This window comes from Amblyomma americanum, chromosome 2, assembly GCF_052857255.1.
Source record: "Amblyomma americanum isolate KBUSLIRL-KWMA chromosome 2, ASM5285725v1, whole genome shotgun sequence".
NCBI classification, from domain to species: Eukaryota; Metazoa; Arthropoda; class Arachnida; order Ixodida; family Ixodidae; genus Amblyomma; species Amblyomma americanum.
The window spans coordinates 54,032,970-54,045,944 of record NC_135498.1 but is presented as its reverse complement, the minus strand read 5'-3'; the positions used below and the strand labels follow the sequence as shown (position 1 = coordinate 54,045,944).

At 41.2% G+C, this 12,975-nt stretch overlaps 1 protein-coding gene across 1 annotated transcript in view; it reads right to left on the bottom strand.

The window, feature by feature from the left end:
• Lztr1 (Leucine zipper like transcription regulator 1) overlaps positions 1-12,752 on the bottom strand; it is a 33,817-nt gene extending 21,065 nt beyond the window's left edge. The window contains exons 1-10 of the mRNA XM_077654391.1: positions 12,509-12,752; positions 11,967-12,149; positions 9,789-9,908; positions 9,614-9,693; positions 8,849-8,957; positions 7,207-7,345; positions 5,272-5,411; positions 3,449-3,595; positions 2,170-2,224; positions 1,542-1,745 (exon numbers count right to left, since the gene is read on the bottom strand). Of these exons, the coding sequence (XP_077510517.1) occupies positions 1,542-1,745; positions 2,170-2,224; positions 3,449-3,595; positions 5,272-5,411; positions 7,207-7,345; positions 8,849-8,957; positions 9,614-9,693; positions 9,789-9,908; positions 11,967-12,109 (1,137 nt within the window). The 5' untranslated portion in view covers positions 12,110-12,149; positions 12,509-12,752. The remainder of the gene's footprint in view (positions 1-1,541; positions 1,746-2,169; positions 2,225-3,448; positions 3,596-5,271; positions 5,412-7,206; positions 7,346-8,848; positions 8,958-9,613; positions 9,694-9,788; positions 9,909-11,966; positions 12,150-12,508) is intronic.
• Between the last annotated feature and the right edge of the window lie 223 nt (positions 12,753-12,975).

Here is a 12,975-nt window from a genome sequence, read left to right as displayed (position 1 = left end):
TCAATGCTGACAAAAGTGTGTATCTTCCGATAACAAGAAAAAACATACCACATAGTTATACATACAAATTAATTTCGTCCCCTCTTGAACAAGTATCTAACTACAAATACTTAGGCATAACTATAACTAGCAAATTAACGTGGAACTTGCATATCAATAACATTTGCTCTTCCGCATTTCGCAAATTGTGCTGCTTAAGACATAAACTGAAGAACGCGCCTCCTAACATCAAGCTACTTTGTTATTCTTCTATAATCAGACCAAAACTCGAATACGCATGCGTAGTGTGGGACCCGTATACTAAATCTAACATAGCCGATTTGGAACGAATACAGAGAAAGGTTGTTAGATTCATCTTTAATAAATATGCAAAGACTGACTCCCCCACCACTTTGATGGAAATTAACCAAATTGAACGACTTGAACTCCGAAGAAAAAAGTTCAGGTTAGAGTTTCTTGCGCTTTTATTAGAGAAAAAATCTGGTCTGGACCCCTCATTATACTTAAAGCCGTTATCTGCCAGACAAACTCGACATTACCACCCTAGTTTTTTAACACCTATATTCGCCAAAACAGAGACCTACACGTTTTCATTTTTCCCACGAACTATAATAGATTGGAATCAAATAAACCAACCATTGCCCCATGAGGTCTAACCAATTAGTGCTAATTCTGTCTATTTTCCAGTGTTATTTCTTTCTTATTTCGCTCACTTGTACGCCCACCCTGCTTGGACTTAGTGTCCGCAGTATTTCATAAATAAAAATAAATAAATAAAATAAACAAAAAATTCAGGCCAAAGCCTAGTCCAAAGCAAATGAAAAGCTGAAGGAAGCATTTTGCACACAATACACTCAGGTAGTGTGTATGCTTCAGGATGGCCTGTTTTATTACAACCAGAAAAAAGTAACTGCCACGCTGAAAGAACATACAACTGTACTAGCCCAAGGGATATGTTACAAACCCCAAATAAAGGCAGAATTTACTTAATTTACCAGGAATATGGGAGGTACTGCAGGCAACTTTACATTTATCTATTACGGTTTCACCCACTTGACAATACTGGCATTAAAATACAGTGCAGGTACTATCCAAGTGCACAAAGGCAAACAGCAAAGAAAAGGACACATACAAGCTTCTTCACCTGTTGCTGTTGTCGTTTTGAGTCATGGGTACAGCATGTGTCCACACCGATTGGCCAAGCTACTCATATTCTGGACACTAATTAAACAGCTCATTACCTGAAGTCGACAAAACACAGCACTCTACAAGTCTCCTAGATACACTACAGTCATGATTTATTATATACTAATACAGTTTCCAAGGCCTTGCATTTTATTCCTGTCACAAATGGCACTTTTTCATTATTGAATGGCGCTTACAGCTTACAGGCTGTTATGCACCCTTTGCTTTTTGCCTGAATTTTACCTGTCTACTGTACCACCTTCAATGACTAAAGATGCGCAAATATACAAATAATTTCTATGCTATTTCATGCTGCCTATACAAACCAGTCAAAAAAACAATCTGGTCCCACTTACCAGACCCACGAGAAACTGGACGTCACAGAACTGCTGCGTCTCAAGCAGGCGCCCAAAGTCATCATGTAGCGTGCACTTTGGGTAACAGGAGAACTGGAACCGGAACATCTCACGGCTGCGCACATTGTTGTCCACTGTGCCGCCAAAAATATACTGAGCCTCCCCAACCACTGCTGCTGCATGGAACAGGCGACCCGACGGAACCTGTCAGCAAGAGACACCTGTGTCACCATGTGGTACAAGGTTCATTTCACACTCAATAAGCCAGGGTAAGAGAAAACACCGCTTTTCTGTTTATCTTATTCTTAGTGTCTAAGATGATAAAAGTGACATGTCTGTTAAGCAGTTTTAATATGAACACAACACTTTAAGGCACGTCAGGTCAGCAGAAACCTTCAAAGTGGAGAAAGTGTCACGAAATAAAGCCTGCTTTGAGTTTACTTCGCAGTACTGAGCATTTCATCACAGCTAGGTAGAAGGCAATTTTTTTTTAGGTCATTCTTTCCTGGTTAGTTTGTGAAAGAAGGAGTTTTTTTTTTTTTTTTTTTTTCAAGCAAGGCTCCTTCTCATTATGAATTGAAACACCGGCAAATGAGAATGAGATCAACAACTCTCATTGCAAGCTTACCTCGCTATCTGGGGACGGCTGGATGATAGACCATGTCTGGGAATCTAAGTCAAAGCTGAAACATAAAAAAAAGTTGTGAATTTTGCACACAAATATGATAACTCCGCAGCCTCTGCATATTTAACAAGCTAGAGTTCACCTTTAAAATGCTAGAATTACACAACAGAAGGTAGCTACACAAAAAACACTCCTTCTATATGTACCCATTCATGTCCAAGTTTACTGAAAACACCTGAATATTTCTGTACTCTTGTTATGCCCAGAATTACGCTCAATGCCAATTTTGTGCCCCAGGGTAGGAGCTTCTGCCAGGCCTTCAGCTTTTAGCTCCTGTTCCATTTTCCATGCAGAAAGAAATTGAAATAAAAAAAAAAACAAAGAAAATAGCAAGAAATGACAGAATGATCGCAGCAAAACTGTTACATATATACCTGCAGCACATCGTGGCTTGAGCTTAGATCACTATACTGTGCAACCGAATAATAGTCTTGGTTTAGGATCTTCTGAAACATAATCTACTGATGCTGCCATTACTATGCCTCTACGGCTTTTCCCCTCTGCAGTGATAGCAAGTTAGAAGATACAGGGGCCGGCTCGCAGTAACTCATGAAATACTCGTAATCACTGGTCAATCAAAGGTCGTTGTGGTGCCCCTTTCTTAGCATAAAGTGCTCGTAGACCAAAAACCCCTGGTTTCAGCACAGCTTCCACAGGGACTCGAAGTTTTCACATGTATTCTAGATGGCTGTGTCAGTTTTCACAAAGCCTCACAGTTTCCTCAATGACTTGCCCGAACCTGGTCCATCATATGTACCAAAGTGAAGACCCCACCACAAAGCTTGAAGGGTCTCACAGGTTATCACCCAGCATGACCCATCACTTGTTATCAGGTATAATAAACCAAAGAACATGCAGAGCTCACCAAATTCAAATGAGAACACTGATCTCAGTATTAAAGGACCAGTGCGCACTACTTGATGTCATGTAGTCAAGTCAAGAGAAGATAATCCTAAGACAGGGTTACGATGATGCATCAACTGCAGCAAAAATGTAATGCCTAATAGTGAGACTAACTGATCATGTTAACTTTAAGAAAATGAGCCAATAATGACACTTGATATCCAGTGGTACCACAAAAAAACATCTGACTGGAATAAAGCTGTGAAAGGTGGAAAGGAATTCGAAGAATCAAAGAAATTGGCCAACAAGAGCACTTCCAACGGCCCTTCATGAGGCACATGCTATTAGGTGTACCCATTTCAGGAAAAGCAAAACTCACCAGTGAAGGTCATTGGGCAGTGTGCTGTCAGCAGTTCCTCCAAAGACGTACAGGTGTCGATCAAATGCAACCATGGTGTGGCCGTATCGCCGTGTGGGTGGTGCAGGTGCACCCCGCAAGATGTGCTCTGTGGAAATCCTGCTCCAGCTACAAGAAAGCACATTCCACGAAACTTTTATTCTAGAACAAAAATTTTTACAGCATGCATGTCAATGGAATGTTGCACAGCAGCCAGGATGAACAACTATACAAGTAGGTGTAAGTCCACCTGGTGAACAATTCAAGATAAGGCGCACAGAAGAAAGTCAGCACTGTCCTCTCGTTTTCTGTCTTCCTCTATTTTGCGCTGTTTATGACCCAGCAGCAAGCAGAAGGAAGAGAGCATGTGTTAAAACAGAACTGTAGAAGTAATTGGGGTACCACATGGCCAAATAATACACAACACATAACCTTATCTATAATTACAACATTGTCATTGTGTAATTATTGGTACATAATGATAATTAATCATTATAATTATAACAGTATAAAAAAAATTGGCGGTGGTTTAGCTCTGGTTAAACCTGGAGTGACGCGATAGCTACAGCTGGCTGAGTGGAACTTGGTCATGTGACCAACCCTGTGACGAACCACGTGATCAGCCACGGCGCCGCGCCGCCGGCAGCTGCTCCGCACCACGTGACCAACCACTTGACAGCGTGGCGGCGCAGCCACAGGGTGGCATGCCGCCACCCTGAAGGCTTGAGATGCTACCGTAATGTAGCTATCGCTACAAAATTAGAAAGCTGCCAGTACAACCTCATCACAAGGTAGCAGGCGTCATTACAATGCCTTTTTACAGGTGGTTCCATACATGGCAATTGGCGATGCCATTTTGATGCAAAAAATGTTGACACCTCTGTATGCACATTAGAATATAAGTCCCCTTGACATTTACAAAAGCCAAATGGCATCGGCATGATGAGGGTTGGTCTGTTTGGCCATCGTCATCAAAGAAAGTGCACACATGCTTTGACACGACTGTGGCTTAAGCAAATCTGTACGTCCAGCTAGGCTGCACTTCCTGATAGCAAGTGCATAGTGTAGCATGTACTGTTTCTTTTTGTCTGCCACTAACCGGAGCACTGAGACAACTAGACAACTGAGACAACTGAGACAACTGAGGAGTTAGCTCCGCCCGCTTTCAACAGGCTGCTAAAGCACCTATGCTAACCTGAAACACATTAGCTCATATAGCCTTCACTACAGATTCAGTTAAAACAGCCAGCTGGACATAGGAATACAGCAGTCTCTATAAATCCCGCTTGAAGGGGTGCAAAAATTTTTCTGATATATGTGAAGTACAAATTAAGAGGAGAAAACATGTGACGTTTATGAGGTCAAAGCAGCAGTTTGAAAAAACCAGACTTCGAATTAAGCAGGTTAAAATTAGTGAGATTCCACTGTGAAACCAAGACACACAAAAATAATATGCACTAACAGAAAGAAGTCTAGCGACATGAACAGAAAAGCTTCTGTGGCTTATGAACAGAAAATTTAAAAAAGTGCTTATTAGTGAAGTGAGATTCTAAACTTAAGTTATAAGCAAAGTGCACAACACTAAGACTTTTCTTTGAGTTTGGAAAACTGACTAGGAATAAAAAGTGTGCCATTTAGTTGGTGGGCTATAATGTACAGTAATAAAATAGTGCAAACCATGGGTTATTTTCATGTTCCTAATGTGCAGTCTGTCATCTCACACTGTTCTGCTACTTAGTTTTGCAACATGTGGCACCTTTTAGTTCAGAACTGAGAGAAAGATTAATCGACGCTTCTCCACTCACTATTTGTCCTTGAAATGAAACTGGAAAAGGCTGTTGGTGATCTTAGCACCGCTCTGGCCAGAGAAGACAAACATGCTGTCACGAGCCACTGCCACTGGGAAGTTGCAGCATGTTGGTGGACAGTCGCCTCGCTGAGGCACCTGCAACACATCCAAGCAGAATGAAAGCCACAGCTCAAGGTGGCCACAGGTACTGTCTACGCAGGAACTCCTGTAGCTTAATTACAACTGACAGTGAGCCAAACCAAAGCAGCCAACCTAGACGACAGTCAAAACTTGCTTGTTCCAAATTCTCTGTTTGATGCACATGTCTATGGACTTGGCGATCTCTAGAAAAAGCAAGTGACGACAGAGGTATTCTGCTTCTAATAGTAAATTTGGTCAAACTGACGCATATTAGTTTAAAAAAATGAGTTGGATACAAAGCCACAGCCTGAAAACTTATACTGGACACCAAATTTGATAACGATGATCATGAATTTCAATGATGCAAGGGCAGTTTTGGCCAAAGAGCACCACAGCAAAAGGTATTTACGTCTACTCAATGTGGGGTCAAATAACCATTTTCCAAGCTGTGAACTAGGCCAGGGGAAAGCTTGTACCCACTGGAAACTGGTGGGCACCCGGTGGCACTGGGGATTGAACCTGCACCTCCAGCATGCAAGGCTGATGGACGCCAAATTTACTGCACATGGAAAATTTTATGCACAATCCTAAGTCTCGCAGCATTTCAACATTACCCAGCTTAAACAGCAATTTATGTTGCATTGCTGGTATGAATGGGCTTATGGCTATAGTACAAAATCACTTCCACAATCTATGCAAAGCTGTCAATGTTGCTCCATAACTAAGTTCTCTTTAAACAGGGTACAGGGTTGTGATAACTCCTTACTGATAACTTCTGTTAACATATCATTTTTGTACACTACAAGGTCACATGCGGCAGGCACCGAATAGCTGCAGTGTAGAATGAACAGTATAGTGACCTTATCTGGGACAAACAGCACACATTCCCAAAAATCAGGTGCACAAGAAATTCCCATTCTACGTTGTTGGAATCAGTTACTGCAACAGTTGCTGCAACTAATGTGCTATGATTTGGGGTTTGTGTCCCCTCAAAAAATATTCAAAAGTGCAACTGTAATGAAAAACTACTGTTAGCGCAGGTGGTACTTTATACAAATTCTGCTTGATACATTTATTAAGAGACAAAGCAGCCATACGTACAATAAAAAGCACACAGTAAACATTACTTAATGAACGTGTGCAAAAGACAAGAAAAAAGTACACCCAGTATACATAGATCTAGTTTACTAAGATTAGAAACATGTTATCCACCGATAATATTAGCACTAAGCATCCCTAACTGGATTATTGCTTGTCAGATTCAGGAGTCTTTTATCTACTTATGAAGTATCTCAATGCAGCTTCATCTGGAACAACAAACCCAATGCAAGATTAAAGAGAGTCCAATACAAAAAGGTACACGTTTCAAATAATTCAGTAACAACAAAGAAATAATCTTTTTTTTTCATCAAAGGTCCCATTCTGGATACAACTCATGCTTCTTAAATTGTCAAGATTGCAAGCAATAACCCACACTCATCATCTGTCATGTGAACAACAGTGTAATGTCACAGATTGGCTGGGCCACGTGTTTTAACTAGGAAGCATACCTTCCACAATGCGGCCTATAAAATCAAATGGTCAACATTAGTGATTTGCCCCAAACAAGGGCAGTCAGAAAGCAGAAATCACACAAGCGATAATGCTCAATTAAGAGCAGCTCAAGAAAAAAAATAAAGAATGTTTACCAAGGAAACACAAATAAGGACTTCAAACTGAGCCAAGCATATTTTTCTGAGCTTGTTCCACTCACTCAGTTAACAACGCTGCTCACACAAATGCCAACTTTTGTATGATTTTGTGAACTCACTTCTTCCCAGGTCTTGGAGTCGCCTAGCAAGGAGACACACCACATGTCATTGAGCCGTGCATTGCCATCATAACCAGCAAAGATCCAGAGGCGCCCATCATACACTGCTGCCCCATGAGCTGACCGAGGCACTGGCATGCTTTTGTATGAAATAAAAAAAAACAGACGGTATGTTTACTCATTAACATAAACAAGCTTAGCTGAAAGTCCTGCCTCAAAAACTGTAATGCCTGTGGCAAAAAAATAAATGCACTCACTCTTCTGCAATCAGTTACGTAAGACTAGTTACAGTTTACAAAAAGGAATGAATGTTTTACCATTTAATCAAGCTACAATACTTTTCATGCTTATTTACAAATTTATACCTTCACCTGTCACCAAATGATACAGAATCAAGGAACAATCCTGATCAGGGAATTTAATGACGAAAAAATTGGTGCCTCATATTACATTACACATTAAGACACTGCACAGAGCACACGTTTCACAAAGGCCGACGACCAAAGACAGCTTCCAGTGTTATATAATACTTCTGTTTTATGAACTTAGACTTGCTAAAATATATTAAAATCTTAAATGTTTTAATAGCTGTTCTTGTCATGTGCAAGATGGTCATTAAACTTTTAAGCTAAGTTAAGCAACATATTATGCTAATGCAACTCACAGCTCCACTTCAGTCACTGACTGCATAGTTACTTCTTTCTTTAACTATGTAGTTAGTTTCGTTTAATTAATTAAATGTATTTAAAGTATACCAAAGCAGTTCAAATGATTTTAAGTCTACTACTTTAAGCTTAACTAGAGCTTAACGAAGGGCACTTGTAATTTAGTGAATCAACCTTTATTCTTTGAAAGTGCCTTGTCATTGCAATGTGTACTTCTGTTCATTTGTACAATCTCCCTACAGTGATATACACTATAAACCCCTGTTGAAATGGTCTTCATACATTAACCGTTCTATGAGACAAGGTGCAACTTTAAACTTATAGCATCAGTTGGTGAGTGTTCGTAGACAGGTCCAGTGATGCTAGAACCGATTTTTTTCCAATACTGCCCAGTGCCCTGTTAATAAAGCTGGACTGCATCAGCTGATCAGAAATCAAGTTTACATAGTTTCTTTCACAAGATAACAATGCATGAGCATGGCAGCTAGCGATAATGACAGGCAAAGTGCAAGTCAGTCACATATCTTACTATACAGGCTAAATTTGACAAAATCCATTGCACAATGTTTCAGGTGCTACATAGACAGTAAAAGGTATGTGCTTCAACCCCACCTGGCAATGAAAGGACTCATCAAAAAAAGTTAGCTAATAGGAATGTCTCTCTAGTCAATCTATGGCTTCTCTTTCCTATTGTGCACTACTAAGGTCATGATTTTATCACATCAGATTTGAACGTCATAGAGCCGAAGCATAGATGTCAAAGCATCTTTTCTGTTCTTCCAATAACCTCTTGACACAAGTCCTGTTACATTTTTTCCATATTTTTCTTTCTTCAACAAACAGTTTTGTTATGATGAAAAATAGTAAAAATGTTCTGAGAAAATGCAGCCCATTTATAACATAAGTAACACAGAAGATTTGAAGCACATTAAAAAATATACAAATCTGCAAGTGAATGAAAATCAGAATGGTCATACCGGCCCTCAAACTTCCACTCAGTCCATTGACCAGTAGTGAAGTTGTATTCAAAAAGGTCATTCTTATTGGCCAGATTTGAATTAGAGTGAATATCTCCAGTGTAGCCACCTAAGGGATGAAAAAGGGCACAATGACAAAAAGGGTTATAACAAAATAAGTGAATTTTTTTGCCAATTTTTTTACGCATGATAAACATGTGTATCTACTGGTGCTCATACATTCATCAATAGGTGAGCAGATTTCATCAACAGGCACTAAATATTTACCCATCAACACACTTATTCAATAAAGTGATCTAATTAGAGTGCACGCATGTAAAAAAATATTAAAGCCAGAAAACGCACATTTAAATTGATCTGCGCTCATCACAGCTACACAAATAGGTTCTTTTGAAAGTTCAATGCAAGATGGCTGCAAGGACAAATTTGGCACCACATGGAGAAACTCCCAACCTTTTCACTTTCTCCTGAAGCGAAGAACTAACAGCAATAGCTTTGCAAACATTGAATGCAGCAAGACACTTGAATCTGGCTCATTTGCTTCCTGCAACAACTTTCAAAAGGTATTCAATACAATGCAATGCCAAAAATTTTATTTAGATACTATACTGTTGGGTCATGAGACAACTTTAGCTACATGGTAGTCTTGATACTCATTAGCTAGTTTTGCACATTCGATGTATGAACGTTTAAGGCAGGCTAAAAGAAAAACATGATGCTCTCCTGGAGCAAATCTGACACTGCCCAAAGAAAATGCAAACTCACCAAAAACAAACATGCTTTTCTCATGAACAACAGCGGAATGGTGGTAACGTGGAGCTGGTGGGTTTCCTGTGGTAAATGCCCTAGACAAAAGCAGTGACAAAATACCTTCAATTCTTTCAAAAACTGTCACCGCAGAGAAGAAAAACAGCTGAAGAAGAAACGGTTCGGAACTTGCCTTCCCCATGACTTGTCTCGGACATCAAAGCGCAGCAGATCATTCAGCATCTGCTTCCCATTGTCACCACCAAAAACATAAATTGCGTCTTTGTATGCCACGACGGTATGCTTGCTTCTCCTGGAATGTTTCCATTTTGACATCAGAACAAACAGTGATAAGGACTGACCTGCCCGATATCACAGATTGTACAGAACTAGCACTTAACATCCCTCAGATAAGGTGATGGTGTACTGGCTGATATGGCCTGGCAACAACCAAAGCAAGTCCAGCAAGACGCCCCTCAGATTAGCGGATTTCTAATGGCGGAATCATTGAAATTTACAAGCCATCATGGTCTTGGAAGAGGCATCACTCGAGGTGTCCGAAGGGTGACTGCCTTTGTTTGGCAGTCACTCCAAGTTAGAGCTCCAGATGGGGGCGCACATTTCAATTAAAACTGTCAAAGAAGGCTGCGGACCTTTCCTTAAAAATTGCATGACTACACTGAGGTCGATGCTGATAATCACCCCCTTACAAACAATTCTTTTGGATGTGCTAGAGATATTTTCATATTCCCCAAGCACACACATATTGGTAGTAAACACTGGCAACATGCTTAAACTGTTAAAAATGATGTGCATTGTAACAGCCCTGCTTTTGGCTAACAGCTAGCCTGGAAACCTGATCCTGGGCCGAGTTCATAAATGCCAAAAGACAGCTCTAACAACATTAGGCGTAGCCAGCCAGCACATGCACAAGCATGGAAAATGATACTGTATGCCCAACTATGCTGATTTCTTTGCTTTTCCTTCATTTCAGTTGAGCATGCTGACCCAAACAAACTTTTCAGACGGTGTTAAATTTTCCCTTTTAATGCGATAGCATTACGGGCCCATGTCGCAGAAAAGTGGGCGGCACTGTCGTTGGCCGTGAAAGAAAAATTCATGAAAAATTCCCAGAGAAGCAACCCAGGTGGCAGGTGGGCCACCTGGGTCACATGACCTTGTTTGTGACATCATCACAACCTGCCCAACGGATTGTGAGCAAATTGCCCACCGTGGCAGGCGGCAGTTAAATTAATGAATGTTTGCTAGAGGTTACTCGGGAAGAGCAATGTGGGTCTCACAAGCCCCACTAGTGGCAGTGGAGCATTGTTTAATCATTGCACCACTGAGCCAGGAATAGTAAGAGGGCTCCCAGGTATTTATAAATGTAAACTATAGAATGACAAATTTCGCATATATCAGCATTAACCCATTAACACTATCACAACATACCCTTAAGGCGGAGCTTCGGTGTCCCCTAAAGTTTTTCCTTTTCAAAATTGGCCTACAAACTCATAGCGAATTAGGTTTTCTGTTGTCGAGAATATATTTCTTTCATAATTTAGCTCACGAAAATTATCATAGAGCGTTTAGCACAAACAACACAATGTGCTTACCAGCTGAACAAGGCAGATGCTTCCACAACACTGCTCTCATGCTGCTCTTTGACCAAATCACAAGCTCAATTACTAGTGAAAATAACGCTAATTAGTTGCATAGCCTGTTCTAATCATAAGGGCACCCTGAACAGAAGCTGTGCTCCTTGAACAAATGCTACCAAATGCTGAATCAAATCTAACACAACCCTATACTCATTTCACTTAACTGTAGTTAGCAAATATTCATTGCTTACATTATGACTTTCCTCAATCTCCTACTGTCGAGGCCTAAAGGGCCACAACATTGCAATAGATGGCTTCCATGTGATGCCACAAGCGCCATGACGGCGCATCACAGATAGCTTCCACCAACTTTACATGATGCAGGTGGTGACAAGCAGATTATAGAGGTGCTCAGATTTACAGTTATTAGGGTGTAACTAAGTTTCACATATCGTGCAGTCATTTCTTTGATACACATCTGTACGCAGCTCATGTGTGGCTTCTATGTTTAAAGCAATGATTGGTAACAACTGGTAGAAATAAGCAAGCAACAGCCTAACCACACAGGTTAGTTATAAGCTACAATCTGACCAGACCTCAACGTATGCCTGTCGTACTGAGGGGAGCACGGCACTCAAACGATGCGAATTGAGAATGGATGCGAAAATATGCAGTCGCTGCACATGCATCACTACGAATTCGTTCAGTGTTGAGCCAGAGGAAGGCAAATGCACAGCAACTGCTAACACAAGAGGATGTAACCCGTTTACCTTGCTCCCACAAATTCGTCACAGTGCGGCATCTGACGCCATCGGTGCACAGTCTCGAAGGGCCCAAAGTCAAGTGTGAGACATTCCGCACTTTCTGGCCAGTTGTAATCGAAGTCTAGACCCGGGGGCCTCGCAATGGCCATGTCGGAATTCTCTAATCCAACACGCACACCGCGCTGTGACCTGCAGAGCAAACGTGAATCGAGTGACATCGCCAAACAACAACGGCACTTCAGTGGTACTTCAGTCTAGCTATAGTTGTGCTGGAAAGGCTTGAAGTGCATTATTCTGAAGAGTACGGGTGAGAGTACGTGTAGCAGTATGCAAGCACAGCAATGAAGAGGGAACCGTGCAAACACTTTCACACAAAACCATGCGAAAAACACCGAAACAAGCATATACAGCACGGCATATGTTCGCCGAACTTCTTGTGCCAATTCTAACGCGCAACTTGCTTCCAACAACTAGAAGTACATCAGGCAAATTAAACTAGAAACTAGAAACTGCGTTTGTTAGAAAATGACACATATGTGATCACCCACCTACGATCGAGCTAGGAAGCCACGGTGCAGGTCTCTGCGCGGCGACGTTACCGGCCTTCAAGCCATTTCCAAGCGACCAAAAAGAGCAAGTAAATGCCTAGCCACTCCTGGGACGAATACCTTTGCGAACTAGAAACCTAAAGTGACAGTCTTCTCGTCGCGTTCACAGCAACGGCGGCGCATACGGTGACAGCAAAAACCACCGCATACACATCCCACGATGTCAACAAACCAACAAGCAGACAGAAAAAGCAGAGTGGAGTAAAGCAATAAGTATGTGTGGTGGCGTTTAAAACGCATCTTATTCGAGGTTGCTTAATCCTGTAAAACTTCACACGGTGTAGGTTTGAGTGGCGAGAATAGGATGAAGGAAAAGAAAGCCTGCAATCATAATCAGATCCGCTACAAACTGCACTTCAGAATTGTTATCAAACCCTCAGAAACGACGCTTGGCTTCATCAGTTTCT